The 15,941-nt window shown below is 36.5% G+C and overlaps 3 protein-coding genes across 3 annotated transcripts; all 3 read left to right on the top strand.

The window, feature by feature from the left end:
- Positions 1–1,291: 1,291 nt before the first annotated feature.
- On the top strand, positions 1,292–9,973 carry LOC125213283 (protein TOPLESS-RELATED PROTEIN 2-like). Its single transcript, XM_048113736.1, has 25 exons — positions 1,292–2,022; positions 2,406–2,585; positions 2,675–2,788; positions 2,904–3,062; positions 3,219–3,402; positions 3,501–3,627; positions 3,723–3,832; positions 3,978–4,116; positions 4,293–4,402; positions 4,518–4,587; positions 4,693–4,766; positions 4,852–4,947; positions 5,020–5,115; positions 5,385–5,512; positions 6,309–6,543; positions 6,633–6,800; positions 6,895–7,002; positions 7,102–7,245; positions 7,522–7,632; positions 7,716–7,898; positions 8,024–8,152; positions 8,771–8,866; positions 8,978–9,163; positions 9,273–9,445; positions 9,581–9,973. Exons 1-25 carry the CDS (start codon positions 1,943–1,945, stop codon positions 9,765–9,767), a joined length of 3,387 nt encoding a protein of 1,128 aa, XP_047969693.1. The 5' UTR covers positions 1,292–1,942; the 3' UTR covers positions 9,768–9,973.
- A 619-nt stretch (positions 9,974–10,592) lies between these two features.
- On the top strand, positions 10,593–13,314 carry LOC125213286 (ATP synthase mitochondrial F1 complex assembly factor 1-like). Its single transcript, XM_048113743.1, has 5 exons — positions 10,593–10,740; positions 11,406–11,728; positions 12,326–12,405; positions 12,482–12,540; positions 12,797–13,314. Exons 2-5 carry the CDS (start codon positions 11,417–11,419, stop codon positions 13,099–13,101), a joined length of 756 nt encoding a protein of 251 aa, XP_047969700.1. The 5' UTR covers positions 10,593–10,740; positions 11,406–11,416; the 3' UTR covers positions 13,102–13,314.
- An 848-nt stretch (positions 13,315–14,162) lies between these two features.
- Positions 14,163–15,898, top strand: LOC125213287 (myb family transcription factor PHL11-like). The gene is made up of 6 exons (XM_048113744.1): positions 14,163–14,513; positions 14,834–14,910; positions 14,973–15,024; positions 15,200–15,257; positions 15,337–15,406; positions 15,497–15,898. The coding sequence occupies exons 1-6, from the start codon at positions 14,390–14,392 to the stop codon at positions 15,797–15,799; spliced, it is 684 nt and encodes a 227-aa protein (XP_047969701.1). The 5' UTR covers positions 14,163–14,389; the 3' UTR covers positions 15,800–15,898.
- Positions 15,899–15,941: the final 43 nt, after the last annotated feature.

The following is a 15,941-nucleotide window of genomic DNA, read 5'->3' as shown; positions in this document are numbered from 1 at the left end:
AAAAGAAAGAAAAATTAAATGAGAATGCACTGGTAATAACCCTAGGCCCACTTTGGCCCAAGTTTGGATTTACTGACTCGGTGAAGCATTGTTTATAAGTGATATTTTTGGGTCGAAAAATATGTTACTCTTTTTAACTTAACTAAGGTTAATTAAAAAACATAATTTTACCCAAACTTGGCATTTACATCACCAATTTAAAATCGGCAAAACTAAAACAACTCCACTTTGTACATGGTGATTTCAGATTTGTATACATCGATTAAATTGGCTTCATATTCTACTTTTGCTCTACAAAGATTAGTTACTGAAATTGGACAAATTGAATTAAAATGACAAAATGGAATATGTTCAAAGTAGTTACTGAAATCGGAAAAAATTGGATTAAAATGACAAAATGGAATACATTCACATGCAAACTTTCCATGCTATATTTCTATATTAATAATAAGATACAGTATCATTTTTTTCAAAAAGAACAAAATATATGGAATTTGAAATAAGTTTAATGTAACTATGTAAGCTTTTAAAGCGAAGACTTAAATGTGTTTTTTATAACATACGACTCAAAAGATAATTAATGTTTATTTATGCTTACAATAAAATACTACGAATAAAATGGATTTGTGAAAGGGCATCACAACCATCAACAAAATTTCAAAGTCACGACTATTTTTATAAAACCTTTTTTCTTAGTTGGGGGTTAAAAGATTGAGGACCGAACCCTTCTATTCTAAAACAAAACTACAAAATTCATTGCGAAGCAATTTTTTTTTGAACGAGTCATGTAATTAATGATATTTTAATCCTATATATGACATCAATAAAAGTTGGAATTTGTGTTTGTGTAACTATCGCACGACCGAAGATGGAAACATATGCCAGCATTTTTTATTGGTCTGATCACAAGAATTCTTATCCATATCTATCGTTTTGTAATATCACATGACCCATTACTAAACATAGTTGAAATTTCAAACTAAACTTTTTTTCTCACCCAATGTCCCAATTCCAGCTGATACAAAAGAGGAAATTAAAGAAGTGATTTTTACCTACCCTCAAAATTAGCAAGAAGACAAAACCTATCCACAGTTGTCTACTCATTTCTGTTACTTTAAACCCCATTTATTGTATTAGCAGAATTTAAGGTAAAAAAAACTCTAATCAGTAATTATGCTGTGGGCATGTCGTGATTTAGGAAGGGATAAAGTAGTAATTATGTCGCATATATAACAAGCGGTTGCTGTTTCAGAGAGAGAAACATGAGTAGTATATAAAGATGTAAAATGTAGATGTAGATGTAGATGTAGATGTAGAGAGAGAGTGAGAGATAGTACAAAGGAGGAATGTGGGTGGGAGTGTATCTGAGAGAAAGAGAAAAGACAGTATAAAGAAAAGGAGGCTTCTTTACCTCCAAGAAAAACCCTACCTTGTGGAGCCATTAGGACTGAATCTAATTTGTTTCCTTTTCCTTTTTCTAATGAGAATTATGATCCAGATCTATTAGGAGTAATCTATTCTATTAGTTTTTGTGGGTTGGTAATTTGACGGGCTAGGCAGTGAGGTTTATCTGATAGGTTTCGAGAAATGATGAATTTTGGATAGTGAAAGGTTATTTTGCAAGAAAGTTTGAATCTTTGATTCTGGGGTATTTAAATTTTCAATATTTATTTGTTTCTACTTTTTTGGTATGTACAAGTATGGTAAATGTGGAAGTATGAATGTTTAGGCACACAACGCGATTTGAATTGTGTTATCTTTTCAAAATTAATATCGCTATGGTGTTCTAGAATTGAACGTTGTGTATCTGAGACGAAAGGAGTGTGTAGTTTATCTGGGAGTTGGTGACGTAGCCGAGGTGCTTGTTTTTTGACTATATATGTGATTTAACCACCATTGGAGATTTGCGCTGGAGTTGTTGGGCGTGCCCGGGAGTGTCACGATGTCCTCGTTGAGTCGAGAACTGGTGTTCTTGATACTGCAGTTCTTGGACGAAGAGAAGTTCAAGGAGACTGTGCATAAGTGAGTTTTTTAATGGGGTTAAAGCTATGATTTAAGCACTGTTGGTTTTATCTGGCTAATGGTTGATTGTGTGCAATTCATAGAACTATCAAATTAGGGAAAGTAAAACATTTCTCTTTGTTGATAATATTCAGTATAAATCAGCAATTTGTGTGATGGAAAAGGTTGTAATCATTTTAGGCTTTTTAGCATTTATGGTACACAGCAACTTCCTTTTGGAGCAGTGTACTGTTAATCTAAGCTGGACAAGTAAATGCATGTCTTTATTAAGGGGAAATGTAAATGGCTGCTGCCCTGAAGTATGTTACAGTATTTATGTGAGTAGTCAGTTGGATTTCATGTTAATATAATTTCTAGTAAGTCTTGGCTCTTTATTGTTTTAGGCTGGAACAAGAATCTGGTTTCTTCTTCAATATGAAGTATTTCGAGGATCAGGTTCAAGCAGGTGAATGGGATGAAGTCGAACGCTACTTAAGTGGATTTACAAAGGTTGAGGATAACCGATATTCAATGAAAATTTTCTTTGAGATTAGAAAGCAAAAATATCTTGAAGCTCTTGATAGGTACATCTTCTTCAGAATTATGATGCAATGCTTTATTATTTTGTGCATTTCATTAATGATCCTTTTGCAACTTGTCTCTAAATTTCCAGAGACGACAGACCAAAAGCAGTTGAGATCCTCGTGAAGGATCTTAAGGTGTTTGCCTCTTTTAACGAAGATCTTTTCAAAGAGATAACCCAGCTTTTGACTCTTGACAATTTTAGGTAAGTTGAGTTTTATGCATATAGTTCTCAACCTCATGGAAGAAATTTTTTATTTGTTTTATACAGTAATTTAAATATTTTGTGTAATGTGTAATGAAGGTTTACATGTTTCTAGGCAGAATGAACAACTCTCCAAATATGGGGACACAAAGTCTGCGCGGAGCATTATGCTAGTTGAACTTAAAAAGCTTATAGAGGCAAATCCATTGTTCCGTGACAAGCTCACATTGCCTGCATTTAAGGCTTCAAGATTAAGAACTCTTATAAATCAAAGGTATGGACTAGCTTTCAAATGTAGATTGTTTATCTACATTTCATCTGGATAGATGAGTTATGTTGTGTTGCTTCTTGCACTCTTGGGTTTGATTATTATGTTAGTTTCTTTAAAAATCTTGGTACCGATCATGCCAAATTGATCTGCCATTTTCAGTCTTAACTGGCAGCATCAGCTTTGTAAGAATCCACGCCCCAATCCAGATATCAAAACACTGTTTACTGATCATTCTTGTGCTTCAAGCAATGGCACACGAGGGCCACCTCCTAATAATGCTCCTCTTGCCGGACCGGTCCCCAAACCTGGTGGTGGTGTCTTTCATCCTCTTGGGGGTCATGGTGTAAGTAGAATGGTTTCTGTTAATGTTATATTAAGAATTTAGTTGCACATTCATTGCATTCTAACTTTTTATTTATTTTATTTATTTTTATTTTGTAGCTTTTCCAGCCAGTTGTCTCTCCTCCTCCAAACGCTATTGCTGGTTGGATGTCAAGTCCCAACCCTTCGATGCCTCATGGAGCTGTCGCTGCAGCTTCACCTGGTCTCATTCAGGCATCTAGTTCTGGTCAGTAGTTAAAAATTTATATATAACACGGTTAGAGCTGGATACTTATTAAGAATGATGTCATAATGAGATAAGGTCTCCCTTATGATTCTCAGCTGCATTTCTGAAACATCCAAGAACTCCTCCTGGTGGTCCTGGTATGGAATACCAGACTGCTGACTCAGAGCATTTGTTGAAACGTCTTCGAGCTGGACAACCTGATGAGGTGTTGGAAAATATAACTGCTGTTCAATTAATTTGTCTCGCTATATTTTTCTGTGGCCAACTTTGCATCTTACTCTCCCCTTTATGCATACTAGAATTCTTGATTGAACCATCTTCATATTGTGACACACTGTTGATTTTACTAGGTTTCGTTTTCTGGTTCTACTCATCTGCCTAATATCTGTTCACCAGATGACCTTCCCAAAACAGTTGTGCGTAGTCTCAGTCAGGGGTCAAATGTGATGAGCATGGACTTCCATCCACTACAACAGACAGTTCTTTTAGGTTAGCCATTGTTGATCGGTCTTTTGCGTTGCTCTCCTCAATCCTCGATTCTATCCTCATTAAAGATCTTTACCTATTATATTGCTAAATTCTTCCATGATGACATGAAGTGCTGGTTGTATAATAGCGAATTTTCTATTGCTCAAGTATATAACTGAATGCAATCTTCATTGCAGTTGGAACAAATGTTGGTGATATTAGCATATGGGAAGTTGGTTCCCGTGAACGGTTAGCTCTTAAAACATTTAAGGTTTGGGACATATCAGCTTGTTCAATGCCATTCCAAGTGAGTTCTATTGCTTATATAATGTGCTTAGGTGGCACAATTGCAAGTTGTCCTTAATTTTTAAAGCTCATTTTTTCCTGACTTCTTAAAGACTAATTCCACTTGACTTATTCAGACAACCTTGGTTAAAGATGCCACCATATCTGTCAATAGATGTGCGTGGGGCCCAGATGGATCTATACTTGGTACAGAAAATTGTCATGTCAATAGGGCACAATTATTTTTGTAAATTTTTTAAAATCTACCACTGCAGTTGCTGATTTATCTCGTTAATTTTTTTTGTTTTTAAGGTGTTGCCTTCTCCAAGCATATTGTTCAGATATATACATATAGTCCCGCTGGAGAATTAAGACAGCATTTAGAAGTGAGCATTTTTCAAAGCAAAACCCAATTTCAGATTATCTTTTATGTAGTATCAAGTATTACTAATGACTTATTCGATCTTGTAGATTGATGCTCATGTAGGCGGTGTTAACGATATCGCCTTTGCTCATCCAAATAAGCAGCTTTGCATTGTTACATGTGGAGATGACAAGACAATTAAGGTATATAAATTTGACTTTCGTAAAGTCTTGCAACAGGATGCTTGGTGTTTTACTTGGTAAGTTGTGTCACAGGTATGGGATGCAGTTGCTGGCCGTAAACAATATACATTTGAAGGTCATGAAGCTCCCGTTTATTCTGTTTGTCCACATTATAAAGAGAATATTCAGGTATATGATTACATTTGACTTCCTTTTATGTTCCTGTCAAATCTCCACATTATAGGAATAGTTAACTTTTGTTGTACTATTGTTGGTATTTGGTGTCTGTTGATAGTTAGTTGATACTCCATATAATAGTACAACAAATACTCTATTGGTATTTAACTTATTGGTATTTGTTGAATCCTACAAATACTCTATTGGTATTTGGTGTCTGTTGATAGTTGATACTCCATATAATAGTACAACAAAAGTTAACTATTCCTATTTTTCTGCAGTTTATATTCTCTACAGCCATTGATGGAAAAATAAAGGCATGGCTATATGATTCCTTGGGATCAAGAGTAGATTATGATGCCCCTGGACTTTGGTGCACAACAATGGCATACAGTGCTGATGGAACAAGGTGGTTATTCCCTTACCGATCTTTCCTTTTCTAGACATCCTGGTGCACCTTAAGTCCAGCACTATTATCATAGTTATCTATCCTTTGTTTCCCTTTTTATTGGTGACACCGTGACAGTCAGTAGATTTGCAACTTTTCTTTCTGACAATCTGAAATTGAGATAGAGTCAGTATGGTAGATACATTGTATACATCTCTTTCTTTTATGAGGTTTGGGGAAATTAGGTAGGGAAGGGCTCACTGTTCTGCAAAATATCTTGTGGATGGAGAGCTCCAATGTCTGTGGACTATGCCTATAAATAACATACCCTATAAATTGCAGTTTTCTCAAGGAATACCTAATTTGAATAATAAACTTGACTCAGTAAATTCAACAAAGAGATTTGGTTGGAGACTAAATGGAGTATATCTTAAGTTTGATTTCAACTGCAACTTAGTATTGTTTAAGTTTGGAACCCAAAATTTATTAGATTTCCAAGTTTTTTGGTGATAAGGAAGACTTCGGTGGGTTTTTTATGAGGTTGAGCAATTTTTATTAGTTTATAGTATTAGATGCAATGCATTGTAGAATGTTGACAGAGACACCCAATTTAAATAAACATCTTTTTGTTGAGATTTATGTCTCAGTTTCTGCACTTAGACTTCCCACAGGAAATTCCCGTTTTGTTCCTTTATTTTGTCACTTTTTTGAGGGGTAATTGCAACGTATCCTATGAGCATTCTTTTCCTGAAAGTTTGCCGCTTCAGGTTGAAAATAGATATTATTGGTTAATTATTTATTTGAATATTCCTTCCAGGCTCTTCTCATGTGGAACTAGCAAAGAAGGTGAATCTCACCTAGTTGAGTGGAATGAAAGTGAAGGCGCGATCAAGAGAACATACTCTGGTTTTCGGAAACGTTCTTTAGGAGTTGTGCAATTTGACACTACAAGGAATCATTTCTTAGCTGCTGGTGACGAGTTTCAGATAAAGTTCTGGGATATGGATAACACTAACATGCTTACTTATACGGACGGTGATGGCGGACTTCCTGTTAGTATTTATGATAGTCCTGTACAGCTTTGAGTTATTGTGTGGTACATTAAACGATCATAAACTTTTCCTTTGATGCTTTGCTTTAGGCCAGCCCTAGATTAAGATTTAACAAGGAAGGCTCGTTGCTTGCTGTTACGACGAGTGACAATGGAATTAAGATATTGGCCAATTTTGATGGGCAGCGCATGTTGAGAATGCTGGAAACCAGAGCATTTGATGGTTCTCGTGGTCATTCTGAAGCAGTAAATACCAAAGTAAAAAATTATTTTTCTCTGTCTATCTAGTGTTTTATCCATTTTCTTTCTTATATGTGATTTCAATTTCTCCTATGCTACTTTATATCTACAGCCTGCAATTACTGGTGCATTAGGACCCATTGCTAATGTTTCCTCCTCTGCATCCCATGTCGTTGAAAGAACTGATCGAATTCCACAGTCTATGTCACTTGGCAATCTGGTAATGTTCAATTCATTGTTTATTTACTTTCCTATTCAGTAGGTGCATTTTACAATCTTGATCATGGACTTATTTGTTCATTTCATTTGCATGAAACAGGCCACTGTTGATAGCAGCAGGGCTGCAGATGTAAAACCAAGGATTGATACTACTGAAAAAAACAAAAGCTGGAAATTCTCAGATATCACTGATTCATCTCAATTCAAGACTCTGAAGTTGCCTGACTCTCTCCCACCTAGCAAAGTATGATGTTCTGAAAATTTGTTTTAAGTCTAATAATATTTCTTTGATCTCAAGAATCTGGAAAATTATTATTGAATGGGAAAGATATTAATTGTCTTCTTTATCCATTTTGGGCCATGTTTGATGTAATGTTTTATTTTGTAATGCATGTTAATATACTTTTCTTGAAAACTGCTTCTGATTGTCGATGAATATGATGACACACTCTTTGCCCGTGTTCCTTTGCTTCCTATCGTCCTTTAATTCTTGTTGACATTAACAAGCGTAATATTGTAGATTGTGAGCCTCCTATACACAAATTCTGGTTTAGCTGTACTTGCATTGGCTTCAAACGCTGTCCATAAGCTTTGGAAGTGGCAGCGCAATGACCGGAATCCCACTGGAAAGGTCTAATTTTATTTCCAGTTTCATCATGAATCAATGCCAATTACGTTCATCTTTAATCTGGATTCTTTGATATGTATTTCCAGTCTTCTGCGACCAGTGTGCCACAGTTGTGGCAGCCTAGTAATGGGGCTCTCATGTCTAATGATGTAAATGAAGCCAAGCCAGCTGACGATTCTGTTGCGTGCATTGCCTTATCCAAAAATGATTCCTATGTTATGTCTGCTTCAGGGGGAAAGGTCTCATTGTTCAACATGATGACTTTTAAGGTATATAAGCATATTATAAGGTGCATTGGACCGTTTTCATCGATTAACCAAAACTATTCATGATTTTAGATAGTTTGATTATTTTGCTATTCGAGTTACTAATATTGTTCGATTTCTTTTTTCAGGTCATGACAACTTTCATGCCACCACCTCCTGCAGCAACTTACCTGGCTTTTCATCCTCAGGACAACAATATAATTGCTATTGGAATGGAAGACTCAACAATTCAAATTTACAATGTTAGGGTCGATGAGGTAAACTCTCTCTCTGACCTTTGATGAAGAGATTTTTTTAATAAAATAGAGCTAACCGCTTATTACATTCATAATAGCAATCAACTGGGGAAAATTGTATTACCGAACCTTATACTGTCAAAAAGTGTTGTTTATCAAGTTATTCCAATTTCCAAGTCAATCTTTTGGGCATCTCTACAATGAGGTTCACTTTTACTACCCTTTATCAAGACCTTTCTGGCAATGGAATGGCTAAATGTTAACCTTTTATGAGTTTTTAGGAATTTTTGTTTTCTGATTAGCAAAATATTTTATGGGTCTGAAGAAATGTTATACTCCTACTTACTACTATAATCGATAGGTTACATGGTAAAGTCAACCTAGTCTCAAGAACTTGTTTATGCAAACAAATAGTCTTTTTGAAGGCCTAAAAAATTACAATTTGGAAAAATAGTCTCTTTTGTTTTAGTACTAGGTGGATGAATGACAGTATAATGTTATGTAACTTATGTCATGATTCTTATGAGTAATCATGTTTTGCATTAGGGATCGTCACTTGCCTAACTACTAATGCTTGCTGTTTCTGATTAATTTGTTAGTGTTATTGGTTTACCCATCTCTTTGTGCGATACTCAATAGGTTAAAACCAAGCTCAAGGGTCACCAGAAACGGATCTCAGGGCTTGCATTTTCACAAAGTTTGAACATATTGGTATCATCAGGAGCTGATGCACAGGCACGTATTCACTGGATAGAGCTATCTTTACCTATTTTAGCATGTTTCTAGATAAACCCTTGATTTCGGTTATACTATCTAAGACAATATGCCCTTATATACTGAATGCAGCTGTGTGTTTGGATTATTGATGGATGGGAGAAGAAGAAATCACGGCCTATCCAACCCCCTCCGGGCCAACAAACTCCCCTGGTTGGAGAAACCAAAGTTCAGTTCCATAACAACCAATCTCATCTGCTGGTTGTTCATGAAAGCCAAATAGCAGTTTATGATGCTCAACTTGAATGCTTACGTGCGGTGAGTTTCTTGCTCATTATCAGTATAACTATGTTATACGTATCATATTAGCGACAAAAATAACTCTCACCTGAAAGAAACTAAGCTATAGTCATTATAATTCTTGCAGTGGTATCCGAGAGATTCACTCTCGGCCCCCATTTCAAGTGGTATCTACTCATGTGATGGTCTGTTGATATTTGCTGGATTTTGTGATGGTGCTGTTGGAATCTTTGATGCCGAGAGCCTAAGCCTCCGATGCAGGATAGCGCCATCTGCTTACATATCTTCCCCGGCTTCCAGGTACTCAACTTGATGAGACTAATGATATTCTAGAATATAGCTCGGGTCGGTTTTGACTCTGGTAAAACATGATGCTGATAGGCAAGGGAAACATAATCAGAATATTTGACTGTTTAAACATGTGTTGTTGTGCAGCACCTTCCCCGTGGTTATTGCTGCGCATCCGTCGGATGGCAACCAATTTGGCCTAGGCATGAGTGACGGCGCAGTTCATGTGATGGAGCCCTCGGATGGCGACGCGAAATGGGGCAGTGGATCGGCAGCGTCTCAGGAGAACGGCATCGCGTCGAGCAGTCAGCCATCGGAAACACCATCGAGGTGACATTTTGAAGAAATACGAGAGACAAAAGCAACACGGATAGTTTAGCCTAATGTAAAGTCATGAGAAGTGAGGGATCATTTTGTACATCGTTGTTCAACCACATCACAAGCTTACCCTGCCATTGTCGCATTTCATGCTCCATGATTTTTACTTGTTTCATGCTTCCTAATTTTAAAAACAAATGATAGATCCTAATCTTTACATAACTCTCTCTCCCCTACTACCCCCTCTGTTACATATGTATATCCCTAGCGCAAACTACAGATCTTGATGTGTAAAAATGTAGCCGTCATCATCCTTGGCTGACTCCGATCTTCCACCACGATGAAGTTCAGGAGGAGATATCATCCGGATCTCATGCTGTCCTCTATGATGACGGGCATCTGAAACTGTCGGAGCATATGTATAAATCCCTAGAGAAGTAGAGATGAACCGGAAACTCCATGATCGCTTCTGCCTTCTGCTCCTTTGAGTTTCATTAGACATGAAACATTTGATTTGCGGCATGAGATTTTATGTAGTGTTGTTATGTGACTTAATGAAGAGATAATAAAGACAGAGAGATAAAAAGGTAGAGATAATGCTGTTTTCATTTGAGTAAATATTTCATTTCTAATTGAACAATTTAAAAAGAAAAACGTTTCAATTTTAATGAGATACACCAAATAGTCTCTAAATTGTTATTCAACAAAACAAAGGTCTTGTGTTAAGTTTTAATGGGAAGAGTTTTCTATTTAAAGAACAACAAAAAGAATAATGAAAATTTGAAAATTATCTAATTTAATTGTAAATAAATCAAAATTTCTTTTCAGACAAAATTACTACACCTAATTTAATATGGCAGCTCACTCCTCTTCAGTCTTCAGTTTGCACCTACTTCTCCTCCATTCTAGTTTCCATCTTCTCACTCTCTCTTCTTCCTCACACTCGGCAACCGAAGCTGCATTTATGCTGTAGACTCAGAAGATATAAGGTATCTCTGCCGGTTTTGTTTAAATTCTATGATCTATTCTGAATTCTGTTCAGTAATTGCTGATTTCTTTTGTTAACAAATGAGATATAGAGATAAATTATCTCCCAAGATGGAGAGAGATATTTTCAATCTATGATCTGAATTCTGCTCTTCTCTCCGCGTTCAAAATACGCCCTTGGTCTTATTGAAAATGGATAGATTGGTAATGCATTGTAATACAGTTTTGCTCATTAAACCAACAAATGTTGTCCGTTTATCAGTGATCATTTCTTGAATTACGTGAAAAATCGTATTTTGCGGTTATTTCTATATTGATAGGATCAAGCGGATGGTGGTGAATTCAACGCGTATAATGTTGGCCAAGAGTTTTACCCTGAAATTTAAATAGGGCGAACTTGCACTATATATATTACTCATGTTTGCTCTCACAAACTGTTCGATGAATGTCCTCAACGAACTCTATTTCTGATTAGCTCTTGGAACCACGATCAACTAGTCATCTCCTGTTTGCCTGAAATTGTTATGTCATTATGGAACTGAACTGCTCATTTATTTGAGATTTGGATTACGTGTTGTTTCTATCGTGTGTAGTGTTCGTGTCTCGATAATGTGATTGTAAGAGGTTCTTCAATCTCATTCATGTAAATTTTGACTGTTAATTTCAGAATAAATATACATGATGCATCACTTCATGTCCAAGGCTTCGAGGAGGATATTGTATTCGGTTGGAGCTCTATATGGAAATGCCCCATGTTCTTCCATGGCCACAAAACATTATTTTAGTGTAGTACCAACTCTGCAAAGGAATTTTGAGAGTATGCAACCAACACCCAGAAATTTCTGGAACTGGGGATCACAGGAGTTCTGCAGGAGATTGAGCTTTGCGACTGGGTTTGCACCCTTGAAGAAAAAGCCTTTGGAGACAATCCTTGATGTTGAAAGGGCTAAGACTAAATCAGCTGAAGAACTCGCTGACATTTGGGATGATGTATGTTTCTAAAAATCAAATTCAATTTTGTCCTGACCCCTTTCTCAAGCTTTGCTTTCTCTGTGCATCTCTACTTCATATAAGAAAGCGTAAAATAATTGACAATTGCTACAAATTCTGATTATGACTTCCCGTGGTATATCTCAAACACTGTACTGTGACTGCATCTCTGCTATTTTTCTTACCGCGTATGGGTGCAGTTTGAAATTTGTTTGAATATTTATTTTTATAATTCATGGTTCAGGATTATGGTGGCTGCTTGCTATGTTAATACACAATACCTCTGTTATAGCCAAAGGTTGAATCATTCATGTTTTAGAGATGTGGAAGCATGTCCTGATTTTGAATAATTTTAAATCTCAAGAGTCTTTTAGGATATTATTTACCCATGTAATAATGGTACTTCGAGCATTTCATTTTTCAGTCTTGATGACATAATATCATAATATTCATGTTGTGTTCACTTACTGACACGTGCTCACTTATAAATTGTCAAAGTGAAATCTAGTAGTTTTCCTGATAATCTTTTCTTGCATAGAAATTACATGCCTTTCTGCTCATAATCTGGTGGTGTTAATTGCTGGTTTTGCTTTGCAGTTTCATTTGGGTAGGGGTCATATTGGTATATCAATGAAAGCAAAATTGTACCATCTGTTGGAACAAAGAGCTTCAGATTGGTAGTAGTCTACCTTGTTTTTGTTTTTCTTATATGTCTTTGTCAAAAGATTAATGATCTTGTCGCTTTCTTTGCAGCCGATATTTTGTGATTCCAGTGTGGAAAGGAAGTGGGTACACCACAATGTTTGTGCAAGGTTAAGAGATTACTTCTTTGTGTTTTGTGCCATTATGTTAAGGGCGGCCTAAATTGTTAAAAATTAAAGTAAAATGACTCCAACTTCTTTAATGGTCTGTATGACAAATCACAGTATGCAGATTTTACTGAACCCCGCGTTGAGTTGGTGTGTCTGTAGGACAAGAGTTGAGCTTAGCTTAATGCCACACATAGTTTTAGATGTTCATAATATCCGTATTGTGATTCCTTGTGCATCGAATTTGTTTGTCTTACAGTTGAGATGCCACACATGCTTTTCACTGGTCTTGAAGATTATAAAGCAAGAGGAACCCAAGCTGCTCCATACATGACAGCGTCGTATTACAGAGAATTTGCAGAAAGCAAGGACTTAGTGCTTGTTCGTGGCGACATTGTCTTCACTAGCAAGCTGAGTGATGAAGAAGCAAAGTGGCTCATGGAGGCTGCACATTCGTTCTACCTGAATGATGTCAGGTATAAACTGGTCGAGCGTTTCAACAAACAAACTCGCGAATTCGAGTTCAAGGATGTTTTGCAAGCCTTAGAGATGCCGATACTGTAGTCCAAGAGAAAAAAACCAAGCATTTTTGTTAGCTATGAGGACAGGAGGGGCAATGCCAATATTGAAAGACCAAATACTGTCTTGTTCCTATGTTTCCAATATTTATATCTTTGTTTTTATTTGTAATTTAGAGGTCAGGATTTAGACCAAAAAATTAAAATTGATGAGTTAATTGTCTTATTAATGAGCAACAACAATGACTGCTTCTTGGCTGCTGTTGTTTTTATGGATGTTCTAAAATGTTCCATACCATGTATGGAGCAGCTAATAACGTTAATGCGTAATTTGTTACAATACGCATGGTGCCTATAAAAACAAATTTATTGAGCTGAATTTAACACATAATAAATGAATGTACAAAAATTATTATTACTAGTTTATTTTTTTATTATTATTTTCTCTGTCTCAGAAAAATAAACTCATTCCATGTTGGTATGTCCCCTAAAAATAGTCCACTTCAGTTTTTGCCAACTTCTTTCGGAGTGGGCTATTCTCCAATAAATTTGTCTCTTGATTTTTCTTCTATTTTATTAATTATACATTAAAATTTGTGTTATTCCAAATATTTTTATATTTATTTTTATTGGACGAGGAAGTATCATTTTGTTGTTTGGGAGAAGACTCCAAATGGTGAATTGCATAAAATCTTGTTTGGGAGAAGACTCCAAATGGTGCATTACATAAAATTTGAATACAAGGGAATTTGATAAGCTATGACAATTGACAGGCAATGAACACCCAATGGCTGTCTTCAATTTGAAAGGAATATTCGTTTTCTCAGATCTGCCGGCGGATATTCCGCGCGGCCTTACACGTGTCAATGGTTCCACACTCTCATCGACTTGAAACAACAAGGAGACTTCCTACTCCGCGTCACACCAGATCAAGATTCTTCATTTTTATATTACTATATTCGGCAATCATGTTTTTTCAGATTCCTCGCCGAAGTTATCTCCCCATCTCCTTTTTCTTTAGTGCCCAACAAAACCCACGTAACATAAGTCCAAAAATTCGTGAATCATGATATTTTGTGTGCCTATATATATGTCTATACTCTATACACATGAATGCATGTTTGTATTTTATTGCACAAACATGAATAGTTGAAAGTTGAAAATCACGGGCTTGGTCTGTTGTTGGGCAGTCTTAATTTAAGGAAGGCTGATCTCATCTTTCTTCGTCTCTTCCTCGTACTATAACTTATGTAGTGTAACATATGTAAACACAAATATATCTGCATACTCCCTCCGTCCCATAGAAATAGGCACTATTTCCTTTTCCATTGGCGATGGATAGAATGTATACCGGCAGAGGCGTGCTTCTGACGAGAGACCCAAAGCCGCGGCTGAGGTGGACTGCTGATTTGCATGATCGTTTTGTCGATGCTGTCACCAAGCTTGGTGGCCCTGATAGTGAGTACTCCATTCTCACTTCTACTTGTCTACAGTCTCTGTGTGTGTGTGAAATTTCTTGATTTTTTTTAGAATTTCATTTCTTGAGTCTTTTTGCTGATCAAGTATGTATGTTGGAGTTCCATAAATGAAGGATATTTGGCAATCTAGTTGATTAAGAATTTCATGAAATTTAATGGATCACTCCACCTTTCTCTAATTTGGCATACTACTACTTTTGTGTTGTGGTTGGGAAGGCATAAAGACGATCTAGAGCCAATTTAAAGCAATATACAAATACAGTAACTTGTTTGTTTAATGAAAGTGGATGCTGTTTTCAGAAGCTACTCCAAAATCAGTTCTGAGGGTGATGGGTCTCAAGGGACTCACATTGTATCACTTAAAGAGCCATTTACAGGTAAATTAGTCACTCGTTAAACGAACTTCCTTGTCATTTTAATCGATTCATCTTGGGTGCAGAAGTATAGGCTTGGACAGCAGCATTCCAAACAACATAACACAGACAACTTTGGTGAGTTTCCTTATGCTAGTAGCCTAGTTTCATGACTATCTATCATAGGAGATCTGATCTTCAATTTTGAGAACATCAACTTCAATTTGTATGATCATTCACACAGTTGTGTAACACTTGCCATTTTGCTTCATGTAGTTCTAATTAGTTGGCTTTCTGCTTTACTTTTTTGTAGAAAATCCCGTCATTGCAAGTACAAGCACTAATTCATTGAGCATGAACAGTGAACAAGGGTAGGTGTTGCACAACCTCAATCCATACCTTTAGACGATTCCTCTGATTGAAAGTAAGAAATTCAAATATTATATACAGAGAAATCCCCCATGTTGAAGCAGTTAGGTGCCAGATTGAGGTGCAGAAAACACTAGAAGAACAGCTTGAGGTAAACTTGTTCAAGAAACGTAACAACTCAGCTCTATCTCTAGCTTAGGCATTCATTTTGATGTAGACGAATTCATATTCCTACAAACAGGTGCAGAAGAGATTGCAGATGAGAATAGAAGCACAAGGGAAGTACTTGCAAGCCATACTAGAAAGAGCTCAGCGGAGCCTTTCTGCTAACACGAATCACTCTGATAGCCTAGAATCAACAAAACCTCAGCTAACGGACTTCAACTTGGCCCTATCAAGCTTCATGCACACGGTGAATGGAGACAGTGGGAACGGAGATATCATCAAGGATACAAAAGACGTAAAGATCAAGCTTGAAGGGCCTTCCATTCAGTTTGATCTCAACTCCAGAAGTGGCTACGACTTCATTGGCATCACTGGATAAGGATGGGAAGCATTTTGCTACTATACACTAGGCTAATATTGTACTCCATAATTTTGCATGACAAATATATGATTTCGGACGGGAAGTTGATTTTATGAAGGATATTTTTCATACAAACAACTTTGTTGATGATGTCAATTTT

The sequence above is a fragment of the Salvia hispanica genome, chromosome 3 (genome assembly GCF_023119035.1).
Source record: "Salvia hispanica cultivar TCC Black 2014 chromosome 3, UniMelb_Shisp_WGS_1.0, whole genome shotgun sequence".
Classification (NCBI taxonomy): Eukaryota; Viridiplantae; Streptophyta; class Magnoliopsida; order Lamiales; family Lamiaceae; genus Salvia; species Salvia hispanica.
This window is presented reverse-complemented; position numbering and strand designations above follow the sequence as displayed.

Excerpts from the sequence above, each read along its gene's own strand:
- LOC125213287 (XM_048113744.1), top strand. The coding sequence starts at position 14,390 with ATGGATAGAATGTATACCGGCAGAGGCGTGCTTCTGACGAGAGACCCA. Across the intron at positions 14,514-14,833 it reads CAAGCTTGGTGGCCCTGATA|AAGCTACTCCAAAATCAGTT; the intron begins GTGAGTACTCCA and ends TGCTGTTTTCAG. Across the intron at positions 15,025-15,199 it reads ACATAACACAGACAACTTTG|AAAATCCCGTCATTGCAAGT; the intron begins GTGAGTTTCCTT and ends ACTTTTTTGTAG.
- LOC125213286 (XM_048113743.1), top strand. The coding sequence starts at position 11,417 with ATGATGCATCACTTCATGTCCAAGGCTTCGAGGAGGATATTGTATTCG. Across the intron at positions 11,729-12,325 it reads TCGCTGACATTTGGGATGAT|TTTCATTTGGGTAGGGGTCA; the intron begins GTATGTTTCTAA and ends TTTGCTTTGCAG. Across the intron at positions 12,541-12,796 it reads CACCACAATGTTTGTGCAAG|TTGAGATGCCACACATGCTT; the intron begins GTTAAGAGATTA and ends TTTGTCTTACAG.
- LOC125213283 (XM_048113736.1), top strand. The coding sequence starts at position 1,943 with ATGTCCTCGTTGAGTCGAGAACTGGTGTTCTTGATACTGCAGTTCTTG. Across the intron at positions 5,513-6,308 it reads TACAGTGCTGATGGAACAAG|GCTCTTCTCATGTGGAACTA; the intron begins GTGGTTATTCCC and ends TATTCCTTCCAG. Across the intron at positions 7,246-7,521 it reads ACTCTCTCCCACCTAGCAAA|ATTGTGAGCCTCCTATACAC; the intron begins GTATGATGTTCT and ends GTAATATTGTAG.